Consider the following 27765-nt stretch of genomic DNA (forward strand, 5'->3'; position numbering starts at 1 on the left):
TGTAGTATGTCGAAATAAGGGAAAAAAAGACTTCCAATTCAAATAGCACAAACTGTTAGTATCTATTATAGTAGGCCGGTGTGTTGTAGAAATAAAAAAGGCACACACAGATACACGCAGATAAGACACATGACTTGAGGATAACGTGGTTTTCAACCTTAGCCAATGTGACTGACACTGCAGAAAAAGGCTACCGCATTCAACTTTGGTCTGGTGGGGGAGTTAGCTTGCTTGCGTTGACGTTCATCTACTGTGTGTTGGATATACATTGTACGAGCAGACTAGATTCACACAGGCAGCAACATCTTCTACCTAGGGTCAGCACGGGGAATGTAAGAACCAATCTTGTAGTGACTTGCACGTTCCCGTCCATGCAAAGAACAAGGATTGCTGACCAGTTCATAAAGTTGTGAGGCGATGATTCAAAGTTACATGCTGTCCAAAATACTTCGGATTTTCGTTTTTTGCGACACGCAAAGGTCTAACAAAGGAATACTGTTGGGCAATGTCATAAGACCCCAGTGTACGCGACATTCTGTCTGTCGCTGATCAGATTGGGTTCTCACATTGGAGGACAAAAATCAAGACAATGTTAACTGTAACACGACATGTAACAGTCAATTCCTTTCAGAGACGGAGTAAGGCTTGATAGTCTTCAGTAACACGCTGCTCTTGCCCATTCACAAAACTGTACCTGGAACATTCAGAATGGATACAGTACTTACATTGCCAATGTTTAGCGCCGTGATTATTATTTCTTTAAGCAGCAGTAACATTTTATAGGTGCACTTTAAATGTCGATACATCAATCAGCTGAGAGCATCTCCAATGAGGATGGAATTTACAGTGCTTTGACATGACCAGTCAATCCAAGTTGGATTTGTGTGAGTACTTATTGCTCTTCAAAGGCTCAAAAGACTAAACTACCCGTCTTCAATTTTAGCCTTTTCCATTTTCTGGAACTCCAAATGTTGACAATGTTGTCCCGTTATTGTCAAATTCTGATAATAGGTATTGCCCAATAGACAAATAAGTATTGCCTGTTTGTTTTCTTGCAAAAAAAAACTTTGCATTCCAACAAACTACTTCACATTTTGAAAGTTCAAAAACTCTAATGAGTGATTTACTACATTCAATTTAGGAAATGATTACAAGAGTACTAAACACCTCAGTAGTCTTGACTCACTTGTTACAGCTTGTGGATGTCCAAGCATAAAAAGTTGACACTTCCACCAACCCTTTCTCTACTACTAACTAGAGGTGGCATTGTGATCCATTGAAGAAGCTATACCATGGGCTTCATTCATTATTGGGCCCAAACCATTGTGTTTAAGGGAATTTCTGTCTCTAATCTATACAGTCTTATAAGTGTTTAACTCTTGTTAAAGTAATCACTGGCCAGCCAAATGATAATTTGCCACCAATGCAAAGGGATGTTTAAAAGATTGTTTACAGAGCATTTCCACCTCTTCACAAAGACCACTTAACAAACGTATCGAAACATCTCCATGTAAAACTGCGTAAGGCGGCGCAATACTATATTACTGTGAAAAATGCATTACTATTCCCAATGCCCACAACTTGGTTCAAAACCCTCTATCCATTCCACAGGATGCAATGAGGCAGTAGTGTACAGAGCAAAACTCAGTCTGACATCCCAATCTCCTGGGAAAACTTTACCGTCATCCAAAGCTCTTTTTTACATTCATTATACTATATAAGGTGTAAAGTGTCAAATTTCAAATCTAAAACGTGGAATTAAAAAGTGTACATGTGTGTATACATATATATATATATATATATATGTATATATATATATTTATATATATATGCACCTATAAAATACATAAACATACACTAAACAAGAAAAAATATAATAATCATAAAATCAATACTGATTGCGAGAGGCGAGGGTTTCCCCGAAGAGGAATGCGGCCTTCATGAGTCGGGAGTCTATCTGAGGAGGTGTGGAGAGAGAGAGAGGCACACACACCATTGTCTTTCCCTCAAAACAGAGCGTGTGTGTATTTAGATGCGCGTGTGTGTGTGTGTGTGTCTCCGTCCTGGCTGCGTGTGTGGACGGGTGTGTCCAGACCCGTGGGGGGAGAGGTGCGGCGGGGCGAGTGGGTTAGCTGTGGGAGGAGATGTCAGAGGAGCTGCTGCTGTTGCTGGTGGAGGTCTGGGCTCTCTTGATGTACAGGTTGAGCAGCTTCATCTGGCAGGAAGGGACAGACAGGCTGGTTACTACAGCACAGGCACTCAGACCCTCCACACACTACAGAGACTTCAGGGGGTAAATAAACCCTCCGTTTCCAGATCCCTATGTACAGTCTGGCCTGTATGGCCTGTATGAATCTGAAGTGAGTGTAGCAGAGAGCCAGGCCACTGAGGCTGGCCGGCTGCTGTACCTTGCTCCCCGTCAGCTGAGCCAGGAAGGGCTTCAGCTCCTCACCAATCACAGAATAGATGGCCACCAGGCAGAAGACGCTGGCCTTGCGCACGCTGCTCTCTGTGTTGTCATAACCCTACACACACACACAGTTACTGTACAACACAATCTGACACAAACCCGAAGGCTAGAGGGAGCAAAACGTGCCTTCAAACTCTCCCAGGCATTGTTCTGTATTGAGGGATCAACTATGACCCCCACGGGCAACAAATGAGCAGCTATCAAACAGGAACTGTAGTCCAACAATCAGCTCCCTCCGGATCCCCCCCCCCCCCCATGCCAGGTCCTGTCTGGGTGGTACCTGCAGCAGCCCGGGGATGACGTCGGGCAGCAGGGTGGGCAGGGAGTCCTTGGCGATGCGCTCGATCACCTTGGTCTGCATCTTGATGGCGGCCAGGTTGATGGGGTAGTCGGCCGTCTGCACGATGGGGCACAGCACCTTGATGCACTGCTCTGGGTGGATGGAGCCGGCCAGGGTGGAGGCGGCCTCCTCCGCCGCGCGCACCACCTGGAGGAGGAGGGGAGGGAGGAGAGGAGGAGGGGAGCGAGGAGAGAGGATTTCGATCCACATGAATGTCTCCGTTCCATCCCAAGTTTCAGGTGTAGCCATCCCCTCAGCCTGGACGGTGCCCCGGCTGCCGGCCTGCCGTCTCTGCGCTCACCTCCTTGTGGGAGTCCTTGTGGGCCTCCAGGGTCTTCATGATGGTGAGCTCGGCGTAGTTCTTGAATCGGGCCGGCTGGTTCCTCAGGATCTCCTTCAGGACGCGCAGGGCCAGCGCCCGGATAGTGTGCTGAGGAGAGGAAGAGCAGGGGGACGAAGAGAAGGAAAACATCACTGACTGTCACACACACACAGTTTACACAAGATGACAATCTGTACTGAATAATATTGACTCTAATCCCAATCCCCCTCAAAAGCACCACTTAGTGTGTAAATGCGTCCACAGTGTGTGTGTGTGTGTGCGCGCGCCGTCAGCCTCACGTCCTTGTCCCCCAGGGTCTCCAGCAGCAGCAGCAGCATGGTCTTGAAGTGTTCCTCCCACACGGCGGGGCTGTCGTCCCTGGCCACCTTCAGCAGCTCCACCAGCGCCCCCCGGCGCTCCTCCGGACGCTCGCTGGCCACCGACAGCTCCTTCAGCAGCTCCCCCACCAGCTCCAGCTGCTCCGCAGACCCGGCTGCAGGCGGAGGCAGGAGGCACATGTCAGTACGCCGGACTGACATGTGACTCGTGGCGGTATGGTGGCAAGTGCAAAGGCAGCGTTTGTTGGGAGTGGTCGTTTATTTGAGATGTTTACATAGCCTGCGCTTGCCTTTTCCCCTAAATACTTGATAATAGGATCAATATAATATATACGATACAAGTTTTAGCAGAGCATGCCTTTACCAGGAGGGAAGCTCTTGGGGTGCATGATCTTGTTTTCACCACAGTCCTGGTGACGCCCTGCGGGGGGCAGTAGAGGAGCATGAGAAAAGAAAACAAAAATCCCAGACCTTTTTGACCTCTGAGCCCCAAATCCTCCCTCCCCCCCCACACACACACACATACAAACACACACACCCCCGCTGTCTCACCGTCTCGCAGCGTGTCCACGTCATCCTCGTACACCGTCTCCTTCAGGCTGGCCTTGTCGTAGGCGCTGATGCTGTCGCTGTAGTTGTAGGGGTTGTAGTCGCGGCCGCGCGGGCCGCAGAAGGACCTGGGGGAGGGCGTGTTCAGCAGGGACGTCTTGTTGTCCAGCGCCATGCGGCCCCCCTCCACCACGTCCACGCCCACCCGGGGCTCGGCCTCCGACGCCGCCCCGGACCCCGTCTGGAGAGGAGGAGAGGTCGCTAGCTTCAATATACTGGACGTTTGAGGTGGTCATGAGATTGAGCTGGGAGGAGGAGGGGGGGAAGGTACTGGGGTGAGGACTACCGGGCACCCACCACGTCCTCCCTCTTGCCGTCGCGCCTCATGGGCTCGATGAGGTCCTCCTGGCTGCGGAAGCTGAAGCTCTGGATGGCCTCGGTGACGCCGCGCAGCGAGCTGTAGATCTCGTCTGCGTTGAGGTTCTCCGTGTCGTACTCCAGCATGCTGCTCCCGGGGGCCAGCCCGGGCGGGAGAGGACAGGGTTAACACACACGCACGTCACGCCACACGCGTCACGCCACGACACCGCCGGACGCGGACGACACAACACGCCCGGAGCTTGGTTTGCCCCCCGGGGTGAATCTCAGAGGTGATACTGGACTGGTGCACGCGACGCATAACGGTGTTCAGGCACGAGACGCACAGAGGAAGGCATGGGTGAGTTGTGACGTGTGAGTGGTCAGAGGTTCCAACACAACACAGATCCTCTGCAGGATCCACTTGTGTCTTTGACCAGAGCAGGTAGACAAAACGAACAGAAAGGTGAGTGCGAGGGACATGCTCACGGCTGGGTGAGGATAGCACAGACGTAGAGTAGGAGGAGGGAAACACGGTCACAGTTTCTTCCTTTTCTTCGATCAGCAAAGAGCCTAATATGAAGATTCTGTTTCCCCAGGTGCTTTTGAAGGAGTTACTTATAAGAGATTGGTTTCCTTTATTAGTGACCCCCCCCCCCCAACCTCCCATACTGTGACCATCCCCCCCCTCCCCTCCCGCTGCAGAGGAGCGTTACCTGGGTGAGTAAGCACGCCGGAGGGTCTTGAGGGAGGGGGCAGCGGGGTTGGAGAGAGGAGGGGGGAAGGGAGGGGGGTACTTGGAGAGCCCGTCGGCACTCCAACCCCACAGACGACTGAAGCGGGGGGGCAGAGAGGGGGTGGGGGGGGCAGCAGAAAGTTTCAAGGGAGAAAAAGAGAGATGTGAGAGAGGGAGGAATAGAAGAAGGGGGAAAAAAGCAGTATAGAAAATAAAGAAAGCCGACTCCATGTCAGAGCCACTGATAGTCAGTTATTAGTCAGAAGTGTAAGTCAGGTATAAAAAAACAAAAACAGCAGCGAGAAATGACATTATTTTGGAGAGTGAGCTGCTGTCTGGTAGAGGGGTAGTGTGTCTCTCAGCCATGCGCTACTTCAGCGTGTCACCACCAGCTCCAGGGGACCAGAGGACCAGGGGACCAGAGGACCAGGGGACCAGAGGACCAGGGGACCAGAGGACCAGGGGACCAGAGGACCAGAGGACCAGGCCGGGGGTTTCCGGGGCCTACCTGGGGGACAGCCCTCCGTGGGAACAGTTGGTGGGCGAGGTGAGGGGGCTGCTGCGGCTACTGGGGTGCCGGGGAGGGGTGCGCCCCACCATGGAGCACGGAGACCCCTGCCACCAGCACCAGGAACACAAATAACACACTTCAATAGACAGATCCAGTAGATACAACTAGCAGACACAGTACAGTAGACTGTGGATAGATGGATGGATATTTAACTATCTAAATATCATTTGCACAAACAGAGCAGTCATAGGGGTGTTTTTTTTTGGGGGGGGGGTAGGGTGGGGTGGTTACCGTGGCGCTGGAGTTCCTCAGGTGGCTGTGGAGCAGCTTGGTGGCTCCGTCCTGGAAGGTCTTGGGCAGCGCCCCCAGCAGCATGGTGAACTCTGGGGTGTTCAGCTCAAACAGGGAGATCAGCACCACCTGGGCCGCCTGGCAACGGCACGCACACACACGCAGACACACACACACACGCAGACACACACACAGCCACAGATAGGCGCACACACACACACACACGCAGACACACACACAGACACACGTGCAGCCACACATTCAACTGCACTGTGAGTGAGACTTAAAGAGCCCAAGGTGAACACTCAGACACCGGACGCTCATTTACAAATACAATGTACAACGCGGATATCCCACAGGGGAGATACTTTGTTAAGATTTGCATTCAGTTAGTTTGACGTAGTCAGTTCGAACCCTAAACCTAAGGCCAGTATTGCATCTTTCCTGGCGTTAGGCTAACTTCATGCACCTTGAGTCAAACCTGTAAAAAAGCCAAGATCTACGAGGACAGACAAGCAGGAGCAGAGTCCATTAACAAAGTGCAGCGGTCCATCTTTTAGACTTGCATATTCACAGCCACACCAGTCCCCACTCCCTCCCCCTGGTTAACCTTCCCTGGTTACAGCCAGGGAAGGTTACTGCCCCTGGAGAAAGCAGGACCTAGTCTGGCTGTGGCTGGATGTGGCAGGACAGGCTGGACAGAGAGAGAGCGAGAGAGAGCGAGAGAGAGCGAGAGAGCGAGAGAGAGCGAGAGAGAGCGAGAGAGAAAGAGAGAGAGAGAGCGAGAGAGAGCGAGAGAGCGAGAGAGAACGAGAGCGAGAGAGCGACTGATAAATAGAAACATATCGATTTAAATAACGATACGCAGAGAGAAAGACAGAAGGACTCAAAAGACAGAGAGAGATAGATCGGGCGAGCATCTATGTGGGAGGGGTTGCGAACAGGCCGTGCTTCGGGGACCAGAGGCGAGGGTTAGGTGTCATGGTCGTTGGAGGAGGAGGTGGGGGTGTCTACCTGCTTACACCTCTCCTCCAGGTTGCCCTCCCCAGGCAGAGAGGCTATGGTGCTGGGCCTGCCTGAAAACTCCTCCCCTGCCCAGTTATGCAGGGCCTGAATGCACCACACATACAGTTAAATAAATGACGGAAAATGTCAACAAACAAACCCAAAAAAAAGAGCGAAGCTAAGTGTGCTTCTGAAGATGCTGGCCGGGCCACACCCACCTTCCTGACGTCGGAGCTCTTGGGCTCGGTCGTCCAGGTGATGACGCGCGACACGGCCAGGCGGGTCTCGCTGGAGTTGACGAAGTCCGTGGGCTCCATCTGGCGGGCCAGCGACTCGATGTACCTCAGGATGGCCACCTTCACCTTCAGGTTGGGGGTCTGGGTCTGGTCCACGATGAAGCGCATCAGGATGTTGAACTGCTGGTCGAAAGGGAACGAGTCCCTGAATGGAGGAGAGCGAGAGCGAGACGGAGAGAGAAAGAGAGAGAGACGGAGAGAGAGACAAAGAGAGAGAGAGAGACGGAGAGAGAGAGAAACAGAGAGAAACAGAGAGAGAAACAGAGAGAGAGAAGGGGGAAGGGAACATTAAAAGGGCAGTTCTGTTGTAAAACCTTAAAAAATGGGCCTTGAGAGGTGTAAACAACTCTAAACTGTTTCTCAAGCATTTACACCCGCAAATAGCGTAGCCAAGGCCAGCTCTACATAGAAACCAAAACTTAGGACTAAAAGCATTAGCTTTAGCTCAGACCTGGTGACATCCAGGGCTTTCTGGACCTTGGCCTGGACAGAGCCCAGCAGGTCGGCCCCCATCTTCTTCAGCAGCTGGGTGAGCAGGACAAACAGCCAGTCCTGGAGGTCGTCTCTGTGTAAGGTGATGAAGTCCACCAGGGTCTCCAGGAACATGCTGAACACCTGACACCAGACACACACAGGTCAGACAGCAGCATGGCTTAATGATACAACACACATGGGGGGGACATCAAGTGTCCCTAAGTGACCCCTTCTAGAACGCGTGGATGTGTTACTCGGAAGGTGACAGAACACTTACTCTCTGGTGTTATAGTCCACCGCAAAGAAGGCCATGCAATGTAACAAACAAAACAACAGTATGTTAGTATGGGAAATGTAGTTTAGTTCCACAAAACACTTTGCATTCCCAATGTCTCAAGCATGCGTGCCGGTACAGGAAGTGATGTCGGGTTGGGGGGAGGGGGGGGGGGGGGGGAGAGGTATTACCTTGCTGTGTGGGTCTGCGAACATCCTCGTGAAGATCTCACACAACCTCTTCAGCTCCACGCGGCTGGGAGAAAGCACACAAAAGACAACCACGCTTTATCGATCGCCGCAGGACACAATGAGGACGAATCAAACACCATTTCAAAAAAAAAAAAAAAAAAAAGCTTTTAAAAAAACGCAAAAAGCTTTAAAGGAACGGCTGCACATAGAAACACAGGAAACAGAAACACATCAGCGTGTGAGTGTCGCAGCGCTCCGGGTTCTGGACGGGGGGCGTTCCCCCAGCGTTCCCCCGGAGCGTTCCCCCGGAGCGTTCTCCCGGGCTCACCTGAGGATCCTCTGGCTCTTCAGCAGGTTCTGCAGGCCCAGCAGGCCCTCCTTCCTCTCCGACCAGTTGGAGCTGGCGCAGTGGTTGAGCACCTCGGCCACGTCCTCCGTCTGCCGCATGTAGTGGGGCAGGCCGCCGTTGCGCGAACTGTACGAGCGCTCGGAGCAGGCGCTGCTGGCGTCGCTGTTGGCGTCGTCGTCAGAGTAGATGCCCGGGGACTCGAAGCGCCGGCGGACGGGACGGCGCTGGGGGAGACGGAGGGACAAGCTGGGTCACTGAGGACAGGAGGCCCCTCGCTACAGGCTACCATGCAGCTACGCACGAGGGAACAGAGACAGCCGTGCGGATGGTCTGCCCCCTACTGGATGGGTGTATTGTTGCTGTGAGCTGTCAGGTGGTACACACTATCGTGCATGGGTGCGTTTGACCGTGAGATATTCTAAGGTTGAACAGGGTTATTAGATAAGCAGTGATCCATCCACGACCAAAGTCATTACACTGTGCTGGATTGATCGTGGATCATTGGAAAATGGAATGGATTACACATGCGACATCAAATCTTTGGTTAAGAGAAAGTACAAGTTCTCACACGCGAGGTCAATAAATATCTACCTTGTTCCTGGAGTCTCCTAACAGCTGAAGTTTACGACAGTCAGGGAGGGAAGGGGTAGAGACATGTCAAACAAGCCGCAGTCAAATATGCAAACGCAGCCCTTTTACTGTATAAGGACAGGATTCTGTTGGAGTCGTTTTGGACATTTCTGTATCAAATTTAGCTTAAATTAGCCTATTCACCGCCAGTTTCCACAGAAACATTACAGGTGGTTGGATAAAGGCTGGATGGGTTGCCAGGTTACACCGAAACCCCCACTCCTCAGATGTGTCCTTACCAGGGCGTCAGCTACCGCTGCCTCCACCTCAGTCCCCGTGTTGAGGATCCTCATGGCGTTGACGGAGGCCGAGATGCGGGCCTGGTGGGACAGGCGGTCTGGGGGAGGGACACAGGAGGGAGGGGGGTTTAGCCTCTGAAAGCACCAGGAAACACAAGCTAGGATAGAGCCGTGCACGGGGGATTCATGGTTCATGAGAGGGAGGCCGACTGAAACGTAAATACGTAAATAAAACCAACTGCCTAAACATAAGGATGAATCAGCACCAGCAACACAAGAGAATTTTTTTATTTGTATCTAGTTACTACAAGCATGACTGAACACAAAAAGAAAATAACTTAAACCTTTAAAAGCCACTTTCAGTAACTAAAAATGCAAAACACCGCCAACATCACAAATAAACTATTAAAATGCCCATAAAATAGCACTGTACTATGCAAATAAACATCTAAACAATTATGGATGGAAGAATGGGTGAAAGACGTCCACAATTCACAAGGTGCTGAACCTCTGCAGACCTCACAGGCCTGTCCAAGCCCACGTCCCTCCCAGCTAACAGCCCTCCTCTACAAGCCCACATCCCTCCCAGCTAACAGCCCTCCTGTCCAAGCCCACATCCCTCCCAGCTAACAGCCCTCCTGTCCAAGCCCACATCCCTCCCAGCTAACAGCCCTCTTGTCCAAGCCCACATCCCTCCCAGCTAACAGCCCTCCTCTCCAAGCCCACGCCCTCCCAGCTAACAGCCCTCCTCTGCAAGCCCACGTCCCTCCCAGCTAACAGCCCTCCTGTCCAAGCCCACATTCCTCCCAGGTAACAGCCCTCCTCTACAAGCCCACATCCCTCCCAGCTAACAGCCCTCCTCTCCAAGCCCACATCCCTCCCAGCTAACAGCCCTCCTCTCCAAGCCCACGTCCCTCCCAGCTAACAGCCCTCCTCTCCAAGCCCACATCCCTCCCAGCTAACAGCCCTCCTCTCCAAGCCCACATCCCTCCCAGCTAACAGCCCTCCTCTCCAAGCCCATATCCCTCCCAGCTAACAGCCCTCCTCTACAAGCCCACATCCCTCCCAGCTAACAGCCCTCCTCTACATGCCCACTCCTATCCAGCCTGAAAGGGCTGCGAGGCGGCCCCGCCCCTTGTGAAGAGTGGAGGGAGCTGCGGCTCTCGCGTCGCCCCCCCCGGGGGTGACAGAGCTGCCCTGCTCCGGGGACATGCAGGTCACCTGACTGGCTCAGAGGCTCTGTGGAAGAGAGGGCGCTGGTGGAGCGAGAGTGGCGTCTGGATGCTAGAAGTGGGGGATGCCCGGGTTAGAAACGTGGGTAAGTCCTATGACCTTTCACACATACATATAGCATTCATATCACGGGTTTGATTAGTGAAAATACATTTGAATGGAATACAATAGAATAGAGTCAAATAGAATAGAATACGTAACAAAGAACAAATGCAACTGGTAAGTGACGGCATGCAGAAGAAAGTGCTGGAGTGTTCCCAGGGTCTAGGTGGCAGAGGCAGGCCAGGGGCTCTAGCCCCCCCCTGGGGGCCTGGAGGAGGGAGGGGAGGGGAGCCTGGTACTCACCCAGGGGAGAGAAGCCCCGCGCGGGGCTGGTGTCCCTGCTGCTCTCACGACTGGTGTCGCGGCTGCAGCCCTGACTCATGCTGGGCCGGGGGATGCGGCTCCGCGCTAGCGTGTGGTGAGGAGGAGGAGGAAGGGAGGGAGGGAGGGAGGGGGGCGCAGAGTGGAGGTCGGAGGAAGAGCTTTTAGCTAGCACACATACACACTCGTAGCAGAGCACAGAGATAGAGAGAGTTAGTAAGGGGCCACGCTGACAGACAGGAGACTGGGAGGAGAGCGAGAGGAGGGGCAGCAGAGAGGTCTGGTGCGTGGGGGAGGGGGTGCTTCCTACCCGGTCCTGATCTGCTGGGGCTGGTCTCCCGGCTGCAGCCCTGGCTGCGGGGCACCTTGGGCCGCCTGTCTGGTGGCGGGGCCGTGGGGGTGACGGTGGGGCGAGGGATCCGGCCGTACGTGTGGCTTAGCAGTCTGCCAGGGGAGCCGGAGCGACTGCCCGCTGTGACACACACACACACACACACAGGAGTGATGTCAGACTCAGGTAAGGCTGGGTGTATGTGGAAGGGGGGGGCGGGGCATGATGATGATAGGAGACCCTCAAGGGTAGCCACTCACGTTGAGACTGGGACACCACTTTGCCACGGCTCCGCCCCCTGCTGTCCGTCACCGAGGGACTGGTCCCCGAGCTCTGTCTCCTGGTACGCACACGACCTGGGAGGGAGGGGGAGACATCCATTCAGTTAACACGTGTACATCCACAATATTGTGTGCAAGACTTACACTGTCAGTGTGTTTACATGTAGGCCCACAAAAACAGCAGGGTCTTTCAGGCGAACAGTATTCATGCCCCCAAACCGGCCCCAGTCCAACTTGACAACAGCAAGAGAACGAGACCCACAACAGGAAGACTCACGCCCCACACGCCACACCACACAGCTCATCCAGCAGAAACCGTTTCAGAACAAAGCTTTCGATCTGCGTTCGGAATGTCGAACGAGGGTATACATTTACATTTACATTTAGTCATTTAGCAGACGCTCTTATCCAGAGCGACTTACAGTAAGTACAGGGACATTCCCCCGAGGCAAGTAGGGTGAAGTGCCTTGCCCAAGGACACAACGTCAGTTGGCATGACCGGGAATCGAACTGGCAACTTTCGGATTACTAGCCCGACTCCCTCACCGCTCAGCCATCTGACTCCCATATAGGCTGGCCGGTCAGGTCAGATCCACAGGTCGAAATACGTTCAATGAACCGTGGTTCCACCGATTGAGGGGCGACCTTTCGACAGCGTGACCGCAGTGGCCTGGAGACGTGGGACATGGGGTGGGGGGGGGGGGGGGGTGCAGGGGTTGCCCGTCCTGTCCTGTCTAGCCTGTCAGTCAGTCTATTTGGAGACCAGATCAATGTTTCTGCTCTCTGGCTGCAGGACTCAGTCATGATCCTGCTGAAGCCAGACAGTCCAGAACCAGTTCCACGCCACCGCCGGTTTCACCAATAATATCTGCAGGTCCTCATGCAAGGGAGACCCAGACCACTGGAACTCTGAGTTCTTCTTTATCTGAAAACCTCCCTGAGGTGGACAGCCTAGCCCAGAGGCAAACTTCCCATATTTGGTAAGGTAAATGTATATACTGTGGTATAGGAGATCCCTCAATTCATTTCTCCTCCCAAGGTTTCGTAAATGTTTTCCCTTGTCTTCCTTGAGGGTTGAGGTTGGCTGAGGGGCAGTTCTATGGGCGTATGTGAAGCCCTCTGTGCCCCCCCTTTGCAAAAAGGGCCACACAAATCTGATCTGATTATACGTACGTCTTTTACGAGTAAATCCTGTCTCTTCAGGGACAGGGGCACAGTACAACATGCAGACACACTCCATGCAAGTCCACACATGACCACCAAACAGTACACTGTGCGTGTGTGTGTGTGTGTGTGTGTGTGTGCGTGTGTGTGCAGACACACCACAGAGACATGGAGGCCCGAGCTCATCCAACACACATCTTACCCTCCACATAACCAGGAGTGCTGTCTAAGGGTCAGGGGAGGCCAGAGGAGACACAACAGGGAGATATTAGCACAACTGGTTAGCTTGGATGGTCTGTGTGTGTGTGTGTGTGTGTGTGTGTGTCAGTGGAGAAGAGAGGGGGAGGCTGGACCACAGCTTGACAACACAAGTGCGAGGCAGTGGATATCCTCCCTGGAAATCAGATCAGTTAAAGAAATGCTAATGCTATTGTCCTGTGTCAAGTCAGTTTATAGACAAATCATGCCCAGTCACAAATCAATTCCCCCTGACTGGGGGGGTGGGGGGGGGAGTTGTGTATGTGTGTGTGTGTGGGGGGGTGTCAGTCTCACCTAGAGAGGCGTAGGAGCCGGGGGGCAGGGCGGAGGCAGAGCTGAAGGGCCCGGCCGGGGGCACGGCCGACATCCTGGTCTTGGCGTTGGCGCTGGCGGCGGCGTTGACATCCACGTCGCTACGGGAGCGCTGCAGAGAGCCGGGCGTGGAGGTGGGCACCCTGCCAGGGGCCGCTTTAGCTGGAGGGAGGAGAGAGAGGGAGGGGGGGGGAGGAGAGAGAGGGAGAGGGAGAGGGGGGGAGGAGAGAGAGGGAGAGGAGAGGGTAAAAGGACGAGATGGTTGCGGCTTGACTCACACAAAAAAGCCGTGGCAGTGCGCAGCTAGAACACATGCCGAGGTGGAGGGTCCTTACGCCTGCTCATGCTGCTCCCCACGGTGCCCTTGGTCGACTGGGGGCGGCTGTGGAGACAGGAGCGCACCGTTACCAGACAGACACAGCACTGTTAGGGGTCAGGTTACATGGTACACGGCCCACAGCAGGGTGGGCAGGGTTGGAATGGACCCTCATGAATAACTGGGAGAGCCTGAGGACAACCCTGCTGGCCTGCTGCCCCGCGGGGCTGGAAACTAACACCACACCTCGGTCAATGAGACTGGGATCAATACAGCTCCAATACTACTGCTGAGATCAGTGACACAGAGACAGACAGGGTTAAAGGTGGAGGAGGAGAAGAGAAAGAAGACTAGGCCTAGATGGAGACAGAGACAGAGAGAGAGAGAGAGAGAGAGAGAGAGAGAGAGAGAGAGAGAGAGATAGATAGAGCGAGAGAGAGAGAGAGAGAGAGAGAGAGAGGGAGAGAGAGAGATAGATAGAGCGAGAGAGAGAGAGAGAGAGAGAGAGAGAGAGAGAGAGAGAGAGAGATAGATAGAGCGAGAGAGAGAGAGAGAGAGAGAGAGAGAGAGAGAGAGAGAGAGAGAGAGAGAGAGAGAGAGAGATAGATAGAGCGAGAGAGAGAGAGAGAGAGAGAGAGAGATAGATAGAGCGAGAGAGAGAGAGAGAGAGAGAGAGAGAGAGAGAGAGAGAGAGAGAGAGAGAGAGAGAGCGAGAGAGAGAGTGAGAGAGAGCGAGAGAGAGAATTCAAAGGGTTGTTGTTTGTTTACTTGAGGCTCTCCTGGGAGCTGGAGGAGGAGCGGTCGGAGGCGGGGAGGGACATGATGCTGTCAGCGCACTTCAGGTGGGACTGCAGAGCCTTCTGATAGGACGACTCCAGGGCCTGGAACAGCTGCTCCGCCTCCTTGTGGAAGTGGCCATGGAAACCCCAGTAGCACCTGAAGAGCGGCATGCAAGGTCATGGAGGGGAGGCGCACGGCAAAAGATTTGGTTACAGACAATATTAGATTCCAATATGATATCACAATATATGATGTAATAAGGATCCATTTTTTTGGGGGGGGGGGCACCAACGTACTTCCTGGCGACTGATCTGGCCTCGGAGTCTGCATCGTGGATCCCCTTCTTCAAGGTCTCCATGAGGACGGCCACATGCCTGCGAGAGCACAGCCATCAGCTCCACACTGTCGGTCAGAGCATCCCCCACACACACACACACACTCTGCCCCGACACAGCGGAAAAACCCGGAATCAATGAGAAAGGGAGAAGTCCCTTGGTCTCTGAAAGGGTGGTGGAGGGGGGGGGGAGTCCAGATCTGGTTTCACTGAAGAGCCTCTCTGTCGAGGGGGGAAGGGGAGAGGGGTAGAGGAGGGAGGGAGGTGGGAACACAATGTGCCAGCAGAGATCTCCTCGGGTCATCGCCATAGAAACTGCCCCCCCCCCCTGACTAAGGTGCCCCACGTTACCCGAGAGTGGACTCACAGGACGCCGGGCGTGGCCGGAGAGACGGCTGGCAGGAGCGGGAGAGGAGCCGCACGTCCTGTGTGCTTGCTCTTCTCTAGTGTGTGTGTGTGTGTGTGTGTGTGTGGGGGGGGGGGGGGGGGGGGGTATACATGTACCTCTCCAAAGAGTTCATGGGCCACTCTTGCAGCAGGAGGTCCAGAAACTCATAGCAGCGCCTGCAGACACACAGCAGCCACGTTAGCACGCCCAGCACAGTCAGTTAGTGTGCTGGTGAAACTGAGAGGAGACTATCCTCAGAGTGACAACACAGATGACACGTGTGTGTGTGTGTGTGTGTGGGGGGTGCTCACCTTCTCACAGCCACAGACTTAGACGTGCAGTTGCTGGTCATGATGGGGATGAGGCGGGGGTAGTGTGTGTGCTGCCGGGGAAACAGAGGGGCCGTCACTCAACCTCGGGGACACTCAGAGATGCACGGAAAACTACAAATCCCATGATGCCTTGGCCTCTCCTCACTGATGTCTCTGACCTAACCAAGGCCTAACGACGCAGGTCTAATCATAACAATAAAGGATTTGGAAACATCACTGTCGGACAAGACGTCGACCTTAACCTACATAGGAATTTGGAGTTCAGAGAAGGGTGAAAGATTCTCCACAGCACGCTCACCCTGATGATGATGCGGATCACGGCCATGCCCGAGGTGGCCATGACTTTGGCACTGTTGGGCACCAGGTTGAGGAGCGCGGGCATGATGGACTCGGCCCCGTGGTCGAAGCGGTTCCCCAGGACGGTGGACAGGTGTCTGGGGGAGGGAGTGAGGGACGGGTCATCACAAACACATGGAGCCTCGCTAGTCGTGTGCTGGTCGCGTGCCGCAGGGCGCGTCCTTACCCGAGGGTGATGCAGGCCTCCCTCACCACCTGGGAGCGCAGGTCTTTGGCCGACTGTTTGAACGCCGCCTCGGAGAGACGCAGCTGCTGGGGGAAGCCGTCGAAGTCGGCCGCCCCGGCCAGGACGAGCGAGCGCACCTTCTTCAGCTGGGGAGAGAGACACACCGGGGGAGAGACACACCAGGGGAGAGACACACGGGGGGAGAGACACACGGGGGGAGAGACGCACCGGGGGAGAGACGCACCGGGGGAGAGACACACCGGAGGAGAGACACACCGGGGGAGAGACACACCGGGAGAGAGACACACCCGGGGAGAGACGTCAGTCGGCTGAATGGGACCGTTCGATGCGTTCGGTGAGGATGCGGGTGTGTGGCGTTGCCGGTGTGATGGAGGAAACAGCCTTACCGCCACGACACGGTGCTCCCAGTCTCGCTTGTCGTCGGACAGCACCTCACGCACCTTGGCCATGGCATCCTCCATCTCCCTGTTGGAGTAGAGCTGAGCACAGAGAGAGAGAGAGCCACAGAGAGACATGGAGACAAAGGAGGGAGAGGGAGAGAGAGAGAGAGAGAGAGAGAGAGAGAGAGAGAGAGAGAGAGAGAGAAAGAGAGACAGAGATCATGCAGATGAGCAGTAGCCCCTTTCCATCACCTTCTATAATCCAGTATGACCGCTTGTTGTGTCAGGCCCTGATGTGTGCCTGTCCTACCTGCATGGTGGGCACATCTTCAAAGGCACGGACAAAGTCCTCCTCGTCCACAGCCCCGGCCCCGGCACCCGTCCCATCCCTCCCTGAGGAGAGGAGGAGAGCGGAGCCCAGATGGAAACATATCAAACTCGTGAGCTACTCCAAAGTCACACTCGAATGCTTTTTTGACAGCACAGCTGACTTGACTGACAGGAGCTCCGGCCAATCCTACCTGTGGACTTGGTGCTGGAGGCGGAGCTTGGGCGTTTGAAGGAGCCCATGCTCACCGTCTTCTTTCCCGAGGAGGCACCCTTAGAAGACGAGGAGCGCCCACCGTCCACCGAGTCATCATCCTCAAAATTCTTATCTGGGGAGAGAGAAACAAGCCGGGAGAGACACAATGAGGCTGATTTATCTCCACCAGCCCAGCATTCTCCCTCCACGCAACTACGCGAGCCGACCTCTTCCTACACTACAGAGCCCTCCGCTGCATGAACGTCCGACGAGCCAATCCGAGCAAAAGTAGCTGTGGTGGGCTTGGTTTGGCAGCCAATCACAGTGGATCTTTTCCTGGGTGGGGATAGGGGGTTAAAGGTTTGTTGGTCAGAGTTCATCCTGAAGGGCATGGCGTGGTGTGCGTTGCTAGTTGCGCAGGCAGGCTATGCTCTCCTCTGTCCCTGTAGCTTTCCTCTCCTCCTCTCTCCTGGGACAGAGGACCTGTCCCCATGTAAGTGACTCCAGCCAGGAAGCAAGGAAGCCTCACAGCACAGGAATTCGCCATGCCAGCAATCAATTGACATGAATTATTCAACAGATACCACCACCACCACCACATATACAGCCCCCCCCCCCCCCCCCCACACACACACACACACACACACCCACACACACACCAGGGAAGCACGCCAGGAACACACCAGTCATGTGCTATCCATCTCCCGGGCGTTTTCCTTCTCTGTGCAATGCGGACACCCCGTACGTTGTCAATATCAACACAAGGTGACACGCTGCAGCTACCTTCCACAGCCTGCGCTGTAACCCGGTTACGACACGGTCAGGCTCTGTGACAGGGTTAACCCTTTCAGACACAGCGCCTCTAGTCTTCACTGTCGACACGCGTTCTCTCTTTGGCTCCTTTCAAGTTCTCCCTCATTAGTGAAGGCTGGGTGATGTCCCACACCGGCCGGCTGCACCCCGGCAACCACCCGGCAACCCCCCTGCACCTCATCAATCATTTATGTCATCCGTCTCTCGTCAGGTCTCACTGCCACACACACACACACATACACACAACACGGCATGTGAAGAAAGAGCAGAGCTTACAGGCACAGATCCTCCTGCAGACAAGTTTCCTCAGCATGCCGACACACTCAGTCCTCCAGAGGCATCCGTCTTCACATCCTCTCCACAAGTGCCTTCGCGCAGCCACACACACACACACACACCTCGCCCCTTCCTGTCAGGACGGCGCACGTGTCCAGGCTCCTTCTCGGCTGAACGGTCAGCAAGTTACAAACCACACACACACAGACGCACGCACGTCTATCTGTCCTCCATCGCCTTCACTCTCGCTCTCATGCAATCACACACACAAACACACACAACCAGCATCGTGTCCATGACTGCTACTCTATGTCCGTCAGAAGGGGGAGGGGGCGGACGGCTCCACCTACCCTCGTCACATGGGGGGGGGGGGGGAGGATGGGCCAGACAGGGGATGGACCAATACTCTGACCCCCCACGCTGCTTGCCTGGGTGTGGGTGGAGTCTGACATGGCAGACAGCGATCCGGACATCCTGATTGGAAGGAAATGGAAGTGGTGCAGCTCTGTCTGAAGTCAGACACAGCCTGGAGTGGAACCTGCTCCTTCGCCAGGTCGATACCAGCATGTAAATACTGGCCTGGTGTAGGCTGGCATGGTTTGAATAGTACACACAGCTGTTGACACGAGGCAAATAGAACTGGTGTGAATGTGAAACCTTCTCTTGTTCAGCCTAGACTATTCGTCAGCTAGATATGAGGAAGGCAGATAGCCTTAAAACACCGGGTCAGTAAATAAGCTTTGCACAGTCAAAAGGAACTTTTCGTGTTTTCCTAACCACAGTAGGATAGTTAATATCACAAGTGGAACACTTCCATCCACTAGATGGCAGTAGTACCCTTCTTAACAGTGTGTAAGGAAACAATAGTTTATGATTCCTTACACCAACAACTTCCTCCTGGCACCTTGATTATTGCTGCAAAGCATATCTCTCTTTAAGCCTGCTTCAAACTAGCCTCCCCTGGTGCTGCCGACACACGGGCTGGTCCCTGGCAGGGCCCCACAGGCCCTGGGCCCCACAGGCCCTGGGCCCCACAGGCCCTGGGCCCCACAGGCCCTGGGCCCCACAGGCCCTGGGTCCCACAGGCCCTGGGTCCCACAGGCCCTGGGCCCCACAGGCCCTGGGCCCCACAGGCCCTGGGCCCCACAGGCCCTGGGCCCCACAGGCCCTGGGCCCCACAGGCCCTGGGCCTCACAGGCCCTGGGCCCCACAGGCCCTGGGCCCCACAGGCCCTGGGCCCCACAGGCCCTGGGTCCCACAGGCCCTGGGCCCCACAGGCCCTGGGCCCCACAGGCCCTGGGCCCCACAGGCCCTGGGCCCCACAGGCCCTGGGCCCCACAGGCCCTGGGCCCCACAGGCCCTGGGCCCCACAGGCCCTGGGCCTCACAGGCCCTGGGCCCCACAGGCCCTGGGCCCCACAGGCCCTGGGCCCCACAGGCCCTGGGCCCCACAGGCCCTGGGCCCCACAGGCCCTGGGCCTTAAGCCTCGACAGGTGATCTCTCAAACTCAAATTCAGGAAATGGCTTGGAGCGATGCATTCCACAGTCTTAAGCCTGTTTGGGTTCCCTGAGTCAGTGTCAGAATAGGAACATGCCAGTCTGCTGGTATGTGGCTGATCCACTCAGCTGTGTGATTAGATTTTGTCCCGATAAACACGTACATCTGGCCTGGACAGCTTTCCTTCTCAATTCCAAAAGCTGTGAGTTTTAGAATATATTTCATCTTTTGAATCTGAACCACACAAAAGAGCTTACCGTGAAACTTACGGTACCTAGCCTGTGTTTACAAAGAGCCCTGGGAGTCCCAACAACACAACTCAACAGTCCTTCTTCAAGTGATACACTTCCCACCCACAATCACCTCCCCCAGACTGGACCCACAAAGTGACGGGGGGCTCTCCCAAAACGACCCGTCATTCCCGTCAATGAAAAACAACAAGGCTATCTTGGCTATCTTGGACCGAGAGTGTCTGTGTCTGTGTATGTACGGGAGCTAAGTCAGGAAAATAAGCGGACTGTCAACTCATTCCCTGGGAGAGACGCGAGGGACAGTTAGACGGTTATGGGTCATCGTCACTAACTGCAGCCTCCTCCAGTCTCAACGGAGGGAGCTTGATGTCCATTATTCAACACTGTCCCTGTCTGCAACTCTACCCTTCTGGCAGAGGGCACTCTCTCCTGTCATCATTCACTCAGAGGGAGTGCGTCACTAAGCGGGGGTCTCTTCACAGGCACGGTCAACAGGATCAAATCGAAAGATTTCGAGCCAACTGAAACATCAACACAGGTGCTAGTTGTCTGATATCCAAAATAACATTCCTATTTTTAAATAGGTCACATATCTAGGACAGTAAAAAACAAGACTTTCCAGTCTGACTATTACAACTTCCTTCCTTCCTTCCTACAACAGTATCCTCTGGCATACCCGGCAGTATCTGAGCTATTAGCAGCCTATTCGTCTGTGTGTCTTCTCTCACAGCTAGGCCTATAAAGCAAACAGCAGACATTTCTCTAGAGTCCGTTCAAACTCCTACAACAGAAGTAAACAAACATACGAGGCAGCAAACGACCTGCGGTAATTCAGTGATGCAGTTTCTTCCTGCCTGAGAATAGCACTCTCGTTCCTTTACCTGTAGACGCTTGTCTCAACTCTATTTATTTATCCCCGCGGCCCATTTGCTCCAGTCATTCAGCCAGCGCGCGAGGGTGAAACCTTGAGAGAGCCGTACCTTCTCCCGTCGTCATGGCAGGCCTGGTGAATCCACCCGCACAGAGAGACAAGAATGACAGAGAGAGAGGCTACACGGCAGATTTGCGGTCTCACTGTTGTTCTGCACTCCTCTCCACCCCCTCCCTTCTGGGTCTTGTGACTGCACGGATGACAGAATGCCACCCGTCTCCAAAATAGAGAGCGACTGCAGAGTCTTCCTCCGCCTCTCCGCCTCCCTCCCTCCCCCCTCCCTCCCTCCCTCCCTCCCTCCCTCCCTCCCTCCCTCCCTCTCTCTCTCCCTCCCTCTCTCCCTCCCTCTCTCCCTCTCTCCCCATGCAGTTCACAGCCACACTGATCTCTGCTCCTTTTCCACTTGCCCGGACAGGTGACACTCATGAGACTGTCAGTGTACAGAGTGTGTCTGTGTGTGATATTGTGTGTGTGTGTGCGTGTGTGTGTGTGTGTCAAGAGGAGGGAGGGGCAACTTGGCCTGTACGACTCATTAACCTTCGTGATGCAGAAAGAGGGGGAAACAGCTGCTCTTACAGCCGAGTGGTGAATGGAAAACTTTTGGGATGGAAAAGCCATTTTAGCAAGACTCAATGGTCTGTGCCCTCGCACACCATGTATAACATACACTCTTACACTGTCACCTTATTGTGTCTAATGTGGTCAGACATGGCCATGTTCAAAATGGAAAGTGGTTTACAGGTCTTCTCCTTCCCCAGAGGCTCCCTCTGGTGAGGAAAGTTAAGCCACATGATCGCTACAACTAGGCCCCTGTGTGGAGCAGCCCCAGCAGCCCGGGGGAAGGGAAACCATACGGCTGCAGCCCAGACACCAAGACCCAGCTCTCCTTTCAGTCAGCCCCGGTGCAGGAGAAGCCTGCAGCTCTGAGACAACTAGGACCCCTGACTAACACACTGCACACACACACACACACCTCCATAGGCTGGCACCCGAGGCCACTAACAGTTGTGAGGGCATAGTTAATACTGGTGGGCAAGCCCAGTGTGGAGTATCTCTGATCGGTGCTGGATGTTTATGTGTGGGGGTTCTCTACCTGTCTGCTGAGGGATTTCAGTCTTGTGAAAAGAATGGAAGCTACGGGCGGGTCTTCACAAAGCACACGGCTCGGGTAGCGCTCGCTTTGTTAAGGAGCGCTAACACACCCCTCCGTGACCACAGGAGAACACAGATTTGTATGTATCGAACAAAAACGATTAGGGGTAGAGGTGAAGCCAAGAAAAGGCTTCTGTTGTCAGATTATCCAAATACATTTGTGAAATGCATGTCTGTGAAACCCAAATGTCTGGTTTCGGCTTAGAGTTCATGTCCATTGTTCCACAGGTAGGAGAAATCCACCCAGCTAGCGGGATACTGTCCATTGACTTGGACCATTGACCAAGTCCATGTGCGCTAGATAGAGGATGCAGGAGTTGTCCTCACCTGACACAGGAGATAGGATCATGTTCCCTGATCTTTGGACTTCGTCAAATTTACTGAAAATGACATTCAACCTGAAAGTACAAAAATAAGAGGTTTTCAGAGAACATGGCCTGACTAAAAACCTAAACACACTATTACTCTTGAATTCACACAGACAACTTCTTCATTTCAGACTATGTGGCTGCCTCAGGAGACATAATAAATGGGTCATGGGATAAGTGATCACCCGCAAACAGCCTTAATGTACCAGCATTAATAGAAAAACCCAGAGGGAAGTAGCAGGCTGCATTCAGCACACTACAACTCAGTGGAGGGCCTACGTTTCCTTCCGTGTGCGTACCGTGATTGTGGTAATCCCTTCTTCCCCAGGTCCATCCTCACCCTCTCCCCCACATGCCTGTAGATCTCCACCAGGCAGGTCATGGCCCCGTCGCGCACCTGCAGGAAACCCAACAGGACACACACCTTCTCTCAAGAGTCCGTCTGGAAGGCACTCGATTGGTCAACGGCCGTAACGGCAACACAAGCAGGGGTGGGATTACTTTAGGAGCATATGGGTGAGACCAGTGGCCTTGGAAATGACTTCAGTTTAGGCTAGCCTGCTATTTAATAGTGGTAGTAATCTGTGAGCAGGAAGGGTGCATGGGTACAATTTCCTGTTCAACAGGGGATGTGTGGCTCCACTGATGACAGAACTTATAGCATTACAAGTTCAAGAGGCACAGGGAAAACATTCCAAACTAAAATGATCAGTTGTTGCTGATGTACTTACAATACACAAATAACTCGGGTGACAAGCTGTAGTGCTCCTCCCTGACCAACAGGGGGCTCTACGTCACCAATAATGCAGCAGAAAACAACGGTGAAAAAATGTATTTTGGGAACCTCGATATGGCATTATGTTCTGAACTGTACCTGGCTAGTGGGGTCTCCCAGGAGATTACATATGTGGGGCACAATTTTGCTGAGGGTTAAGCCTTGAGCTCCATAACTGAAACAGAAAAGTTACAGTTATAAAAAAAAAATATTATGACAAAATATTACATGATGCAAACACAAGCAGCACACACAACAGTATTGTTGGGCTTGTCTTAAGAGTTGTAGACGTACACATTTAAGGTGGAGATAAGGCAGAGGCACACGCCCTCTCTGGTTCTGTTGTTCTTGTGTTTGAATCCTACCAGCAGTTTGTCCCACACATACTGCAACGACAAAAAGGTAAAAACACGTCAGCTTGTTGTTCATGCTACATGTTGGTGCTCATCAGGCCGGTCGGCCAGTGCTAGCAAGCACCATGAATGTGTAGAGGTGTCCTCACTTGTGGGTTAGCAGCTTGATCCATGATCTTGAGGAGAAGAGCTTGGTCCTGTTCTCGAACTTGGTCCTTTGCATCACCTAACCGGTCTATCAAGCTTGGCAAAACTGATTTTTTGGGGGGGAAAAAGTCAGATATATAAGAGTTACAATAGGTAAAATAATAACAGCTAGCTATATGTGATACATGAATAAGTGAATATTCGAAACTGATGGCTGTTTGACTGATTTGTATGCTGATATCATTGAGACATCAGTAGTTTACCAGTTCCAATGTGTGTCCTAAACCTGTCCTGTAGTCTCGTCACGAAAGCTGCCAGCAAGTCCATCCCCAGCAAAGCCACCTAAAAAAATCAAATAAAAGTTCAAGATCAACAGAGTACAGATACACCGTGAACATAAAAATAGGTCAGTCATTTCATTACAGAATTAGTCTAAACACAGATTTATAGATACTTAACTGGATAATTTACAAAAGCTCTTCAGTAGCAATGCAGTACTTTGAATTGTGTTTGCAAAGGATTGTGGGTAATGGGGAAAACAGCAGTCTTTTTCTTCCGTATTACGTTGCTTTTACAAACTGAAGAGCTCAAACATCAATAACATGTCCAGATTAAGTAAACTGAAGAAGTTCTGAAAGTGACATTATATACAAATTCTAACCATGACTGGGAACATTATGTCATTTTATAAGAAGTTTCCTCCCGGAGAACAGTCAACTTTCCTTGTCATGGGGTGGTATTGGACACTCAATGAACGTATAGTGAGAGTATCCATGCTAACACCATATCAACACATACGCATCACCTGAATCTCGTATTTGGGCTATGGTGCAATTTTTGGAAACCCTTATATACTTGGGTAAAACCATGTAAATGAAAATCGACATTACTGCCACCTACAGGTTAGATTTTATACAACTATTCAGTCTTATTCTAAGCAGGAAAATATTATGCAGTAAGAGCTTCCGATGGCTACAGAATGTCTGGATACAGACAGTTCAGTTGGTTCTCTCATCACAAAGAAATGAATGAGAGCCAAGTCACGTAATGACTGTTATTGACAGCGTTCAGTTATTTCACACTCACTACAACTTTGAGGCAAGCCACCTGCATGTTTGTCCCACCTCTCTTATTAGACACACAAAAACATAAATGTAGCCTAAATTACACACACACACTCCCAGACCTGGTTGGCTGCCAACAGCTCTGAGGGGTGGGGTAAGGGAGCCTACTGCAGTGCCCCCCCCCCCCCACCCCCCTCCCCATTTCCTCTCACAGGCCTGCAGTGTTTCACTGGACCTGCCTCATCACCAAGCCATTGGCTGGCTGGCTGCAGCAACAGCTTTCAACAACAGATCTCTCCTCCTCACCTCTTCTCCTCCACTCTGCTCAGTCCCTCCTCTTCATTACTGACACTTGAAATGGACCTGCTGGGGATGGCAGCTACCTACCTAACATTGTCTGTAGCATCACAAACACCCCAGTCTAAGCTTCAAACTGTATTTTAAATCATAAGCAATTTGCTCCTGGCTTCTGCTTGTTGTGTGTGTGTGTGTGTGTGTGTGTGTGTGTGTGTGTGTGTGTGTGTGTGTGTGTGTGTGTGTGTGTGTGTGTGTGTGTGTGTGTGTGTGTGTGTGTGTGTGTGTGTGTGTGCGTGTGTGTGTAAGACAGCAGGTTTACATGAGAATAAATGGGGCTTGTCTAGTGTACTGACACTGGTAAAAAAAAAAAAAATTCTCACCACTAATTGTCATGGGAGCTTTGTCCCCATTACATTTTACAGTAATCGTTCTGATTGGAGAAGGCTACGTTTCCAGGGCAGCGGGTAGTGCAGCACTCGGATTGGCTGTGAGAGGTGAGCTGTTGGGTGTTAAGTGGAGGGTAGTGAAGACTGGTCGGTTTCTACAACCATGATACACTGTCATTACCAGTGTCCTCAGAGCTCACACCCTCTCATACATTTCTTTTTCTGTATGCAAGATTTAGACACCACATCACATCTTATTCAATCAATTCGATTTTATGGGGCAGTATATCAAGCGTGTTTTTCCCCTGCAGTAACCTGCATGCATAATTGTATGCAGATTAAGTAGGCTACCGCTGGAACATATTCATTCCTTAACTCATCTGCTTCTACCTCTAGGGCAATCCCCTATTAACAATATAATAAGCTTCTTGCATACTATATATCACCCATGATCGGTCAGTGCAAGGATCTACACAGTAGTACCGTAGCACATGCATTAACCAGATTTCACAAAAGTCCAGAACAGTTTGTACCATCAGGTCTGTTATAAGCTTATCCCACGGTTTTTAAGTCAACTCAACTGTTACAATACAGACTAGTGAGCTGGGGCTGAAGGGCTTAAAGGGAGAATAGTCAGTGAGTTGACTTGATATATAACCTGGTGTAGCAAAGGACTACATAACGTGTCATACTCTGGTGGGAGTCAGAGTCAAGTATCTCAATATAGCAGTGCACACAGGGGTCCAACTTAAGGGTTTAGAAACCACCTCAGTCTCTGTACATTTCCTCATGGTGGTAATTCAAAGATCAATGCTACTACTGGGCATAAAAACTGATTGCCAACTGTCAAGTATAATTCACATATCTGTAACAAAATAATTAACTAACAATCAGCTAAAAGACACAAACACAAAAGAGGTGTGTCCAGTATTATTCCTTGGAATATTTTCCTTTACTCACCTTGAAATTGCTAGAATTGACCCATCCAGTAGCCACCCCGTCCACCGTTTTGTCAAGCATGGTCTGGTCCTGTTCCAAGTCCTCTGACTTCTCTGGGTCAAGAATGTAGTCAATGAGCTCCTGGCCTACCTGTAGCCGCCGGCCCAAGTCCTTTTGCATCACCTGCTCCATGCAGTACTCCATGTTCAGCTCCATAGCGCCTTACCAACGATAACACAAAGGCAACGGTGACAGCACACAGAGAAAACCTTTATTGTTTCGACTTCCAGGCACAAAGTTAAGGCCACTTTGTTGACCCCAGCCAGGGGCTGCCCAGGGTTTTTTAGGGCGACTCCACACGATTTTCAGACTGCAAAGTCCAGCCGCAGACATAAACTGAGGATGAGGACCATAAAAAAGAAACTGATGATGAGGACCATAGAAAAGAAAATAACTTCATTCTCCAGTAGTGAACAGCTATCCTGTGAACCTAAAGGGAACACAAAAGGGACAAATTTTAACTGAAGTCTAGTCAACTGTTGTTGTATCCTTAGTTAGCTAACAGTTTAAATCCCACGTTATTGTTAGCTTGACACTGACAACAGAAAAGGTTTGTGTCCACTCTCAAATGATAGATAGCAGTCCGTCTAACTAGGTTAGCTAGTAGTGGAACCATAGCCACATCGTTAGCACTAGCTAAAAGGCTAGTGTCTATGTGTATCAATAGGATTTTCTTAACAGTTACACATAGCTCGCTAGCTAGCCTAGTAGTTAGCTATATATCTCGTGTCAGTAGCATCGGGTTGGTTATTAATTAATATACACTATAGGCTAGACGGCCACCAAGTTAGATTACCTAGTATTATGTAACATTACACAGCTACGTACAGTAGTGCTACTTGATACGCGCGCCTAGTTATTGATAGTGCTGGCACTACTGTACTAGCTTGCTAGAAGCTAGCTGCCATAACTTCCGCTGCAGCAGAATGGTTAGCAAATCAGCGATCACCTATTGAAATGGCAGAACATCGGAATTATTTTTCGCCAATCTTTATCTGGTTTTGCAATTGGTGGATGATTACCTTATGCACCCTAACACAAGGCGCGTGTCAGCCACAGGCGATGATCAGCTAGCACAAGCTAGCCTGCTTTTCCGATTCGTTAAGAAAAGTCAAGAGCAAGTCACAGGCACATTCGATTAGGTAGTTTGTGAGGCCGTCGGTGCACGTGCACCGGGGGATACACCGGGTACAATCACCAGGTTGGGTGTTCGTCGTGTACTGCATTACACAAAGTAGTGACATCTGTATGTGTTATGTTATGCATTTTTTTACAGCAGTATGTCTCTAAAGCAACCATACGAAACTTCCATACAGCCTACAACCATGGTAGCCGCTCCGCACTTGACTGAGCCATGTGACGGGCCATCACCCGGGGGAGCACAAACTATTGTATCACATGGCAATGTCTGCTAGTCTGTATCAATCTTGAATCAATAGTTAGGGCTAGTTGGTTCGGTACAGAACTTGTCCCTAGCTCCTGTTATGATAAAGTTTAGATGAGATAACAGCCTACAATATTTATGAAAAATTACATTATAAGGC

General features: G+C 52.1%; 1 protein-coding gene and 1 non-coding gene across 2 annotated transcripts; one reads left to right on the top strand and one right to left on the bottom strand.

Annotated features, from left to right (window-relative positions):
- Window positions 1-27315, bottom strand: LOC136966196 (CLIP-associating protein 1-B-like). The gene is made up of 40 exons (XM_067260640.1): window positions 27244-27315; window positions 26183-26651; window positions 23739-23817; window positions 23478-23581; window positions 23270-23361; window positions 23075-23150; window positions 22500-22597; window positions 22160-22230; window positions 16910-17044; window positions 16699-16781; window positions 16395-16487; window positions 15988-16133; window positions 15763-15898; window positions 15444-15514; window positions 15249-15308; window positions 14707-14784; window positions 14399-14566; window positions 13650-13696; window positions 13297-13476; window positions 11560-11655; window positions 11279-11440; window positions 10951-11055; window positions 10594-10656; window positions 9373-9470; window positions 9095-9118; window positions 8483-8727; window positions 8155-8218; window positions 7667-7830; window positions 7138-7360; window positions 6929-7024; window positions 5915-6052; window positions 5621-5727; window positions 4377-4524; window positions 4023-4260; window positions 3835-3891; window positions 3432-3625; window positions 3112-3240; window positions 2751-2957; window positions 2409-2525; window positions 1-2215 (listed from the first exon to the last, which is right to left on the bottom strand). Exons 2-40 carry the CDS (start codon window positions 26375-26377, stop codon window positions 2129-2131), a joined length of 4674 nt encoding a protein of 1557 aa, XP_067116741.1. The 5' UTR covers window positions 26378-26651; window positions 27244-27315; the 3' UTR covers window positions 1-2128.
- LOC136966713 (U4atac minor spliceosomal RNA) lies at window positions 24192-24320 on the top strand. Its single transcript, XR_010879459.1, has one exon. It is a non-coding gene; the product is annotated as a U4atac minor spliceosomal RNA (small nuclear RNA).
- Window positions 27316-27765: the final 450 nt, after the last annotated feature.

This window comes from Osmerus mordax, chromosome 22, assembly GCF_038355195.1.
Source record: "Osmerus mordax isolate fOsmMor3 chromosome 22, fOsmMor3.pri, whole genome shotgun sequence".
Lineage (NCBI taxonomy): Eukaryota > Metazoa > Chordata > Actinopteri > Osmeriformes > Osmeridae > Osmerus > Osmerus mordax.

What these genes read in the sequence shown, in the direction of transcription:
- LOC136966196 (XM_067260640.1), bottom strand. Translation starts at nt 26,377, where the DNA reads ATGGAGCTGAACATGGAGTACTGCATGGAGCAGGTGATGCAAAAGGAC. An exon ending in TCAATTCTAGCAATTTCAAG is followed by an intron (nt 23,818 to 26,182) that starts GTGAGTAAAGGA and finishes TGATTTTTTTAG; the next exon opens with GTGGCTTTGCTGGGGATGGA. An exon ending in TGAGGAACTCCAGCGCCACG is followed by an intron (nt 5,728 to 5,914) that starts GTAACCACCCCA and finishes TGCTGGTGGCAG; the next exon opens with GGGTCTCCGTGCTCCATGGT.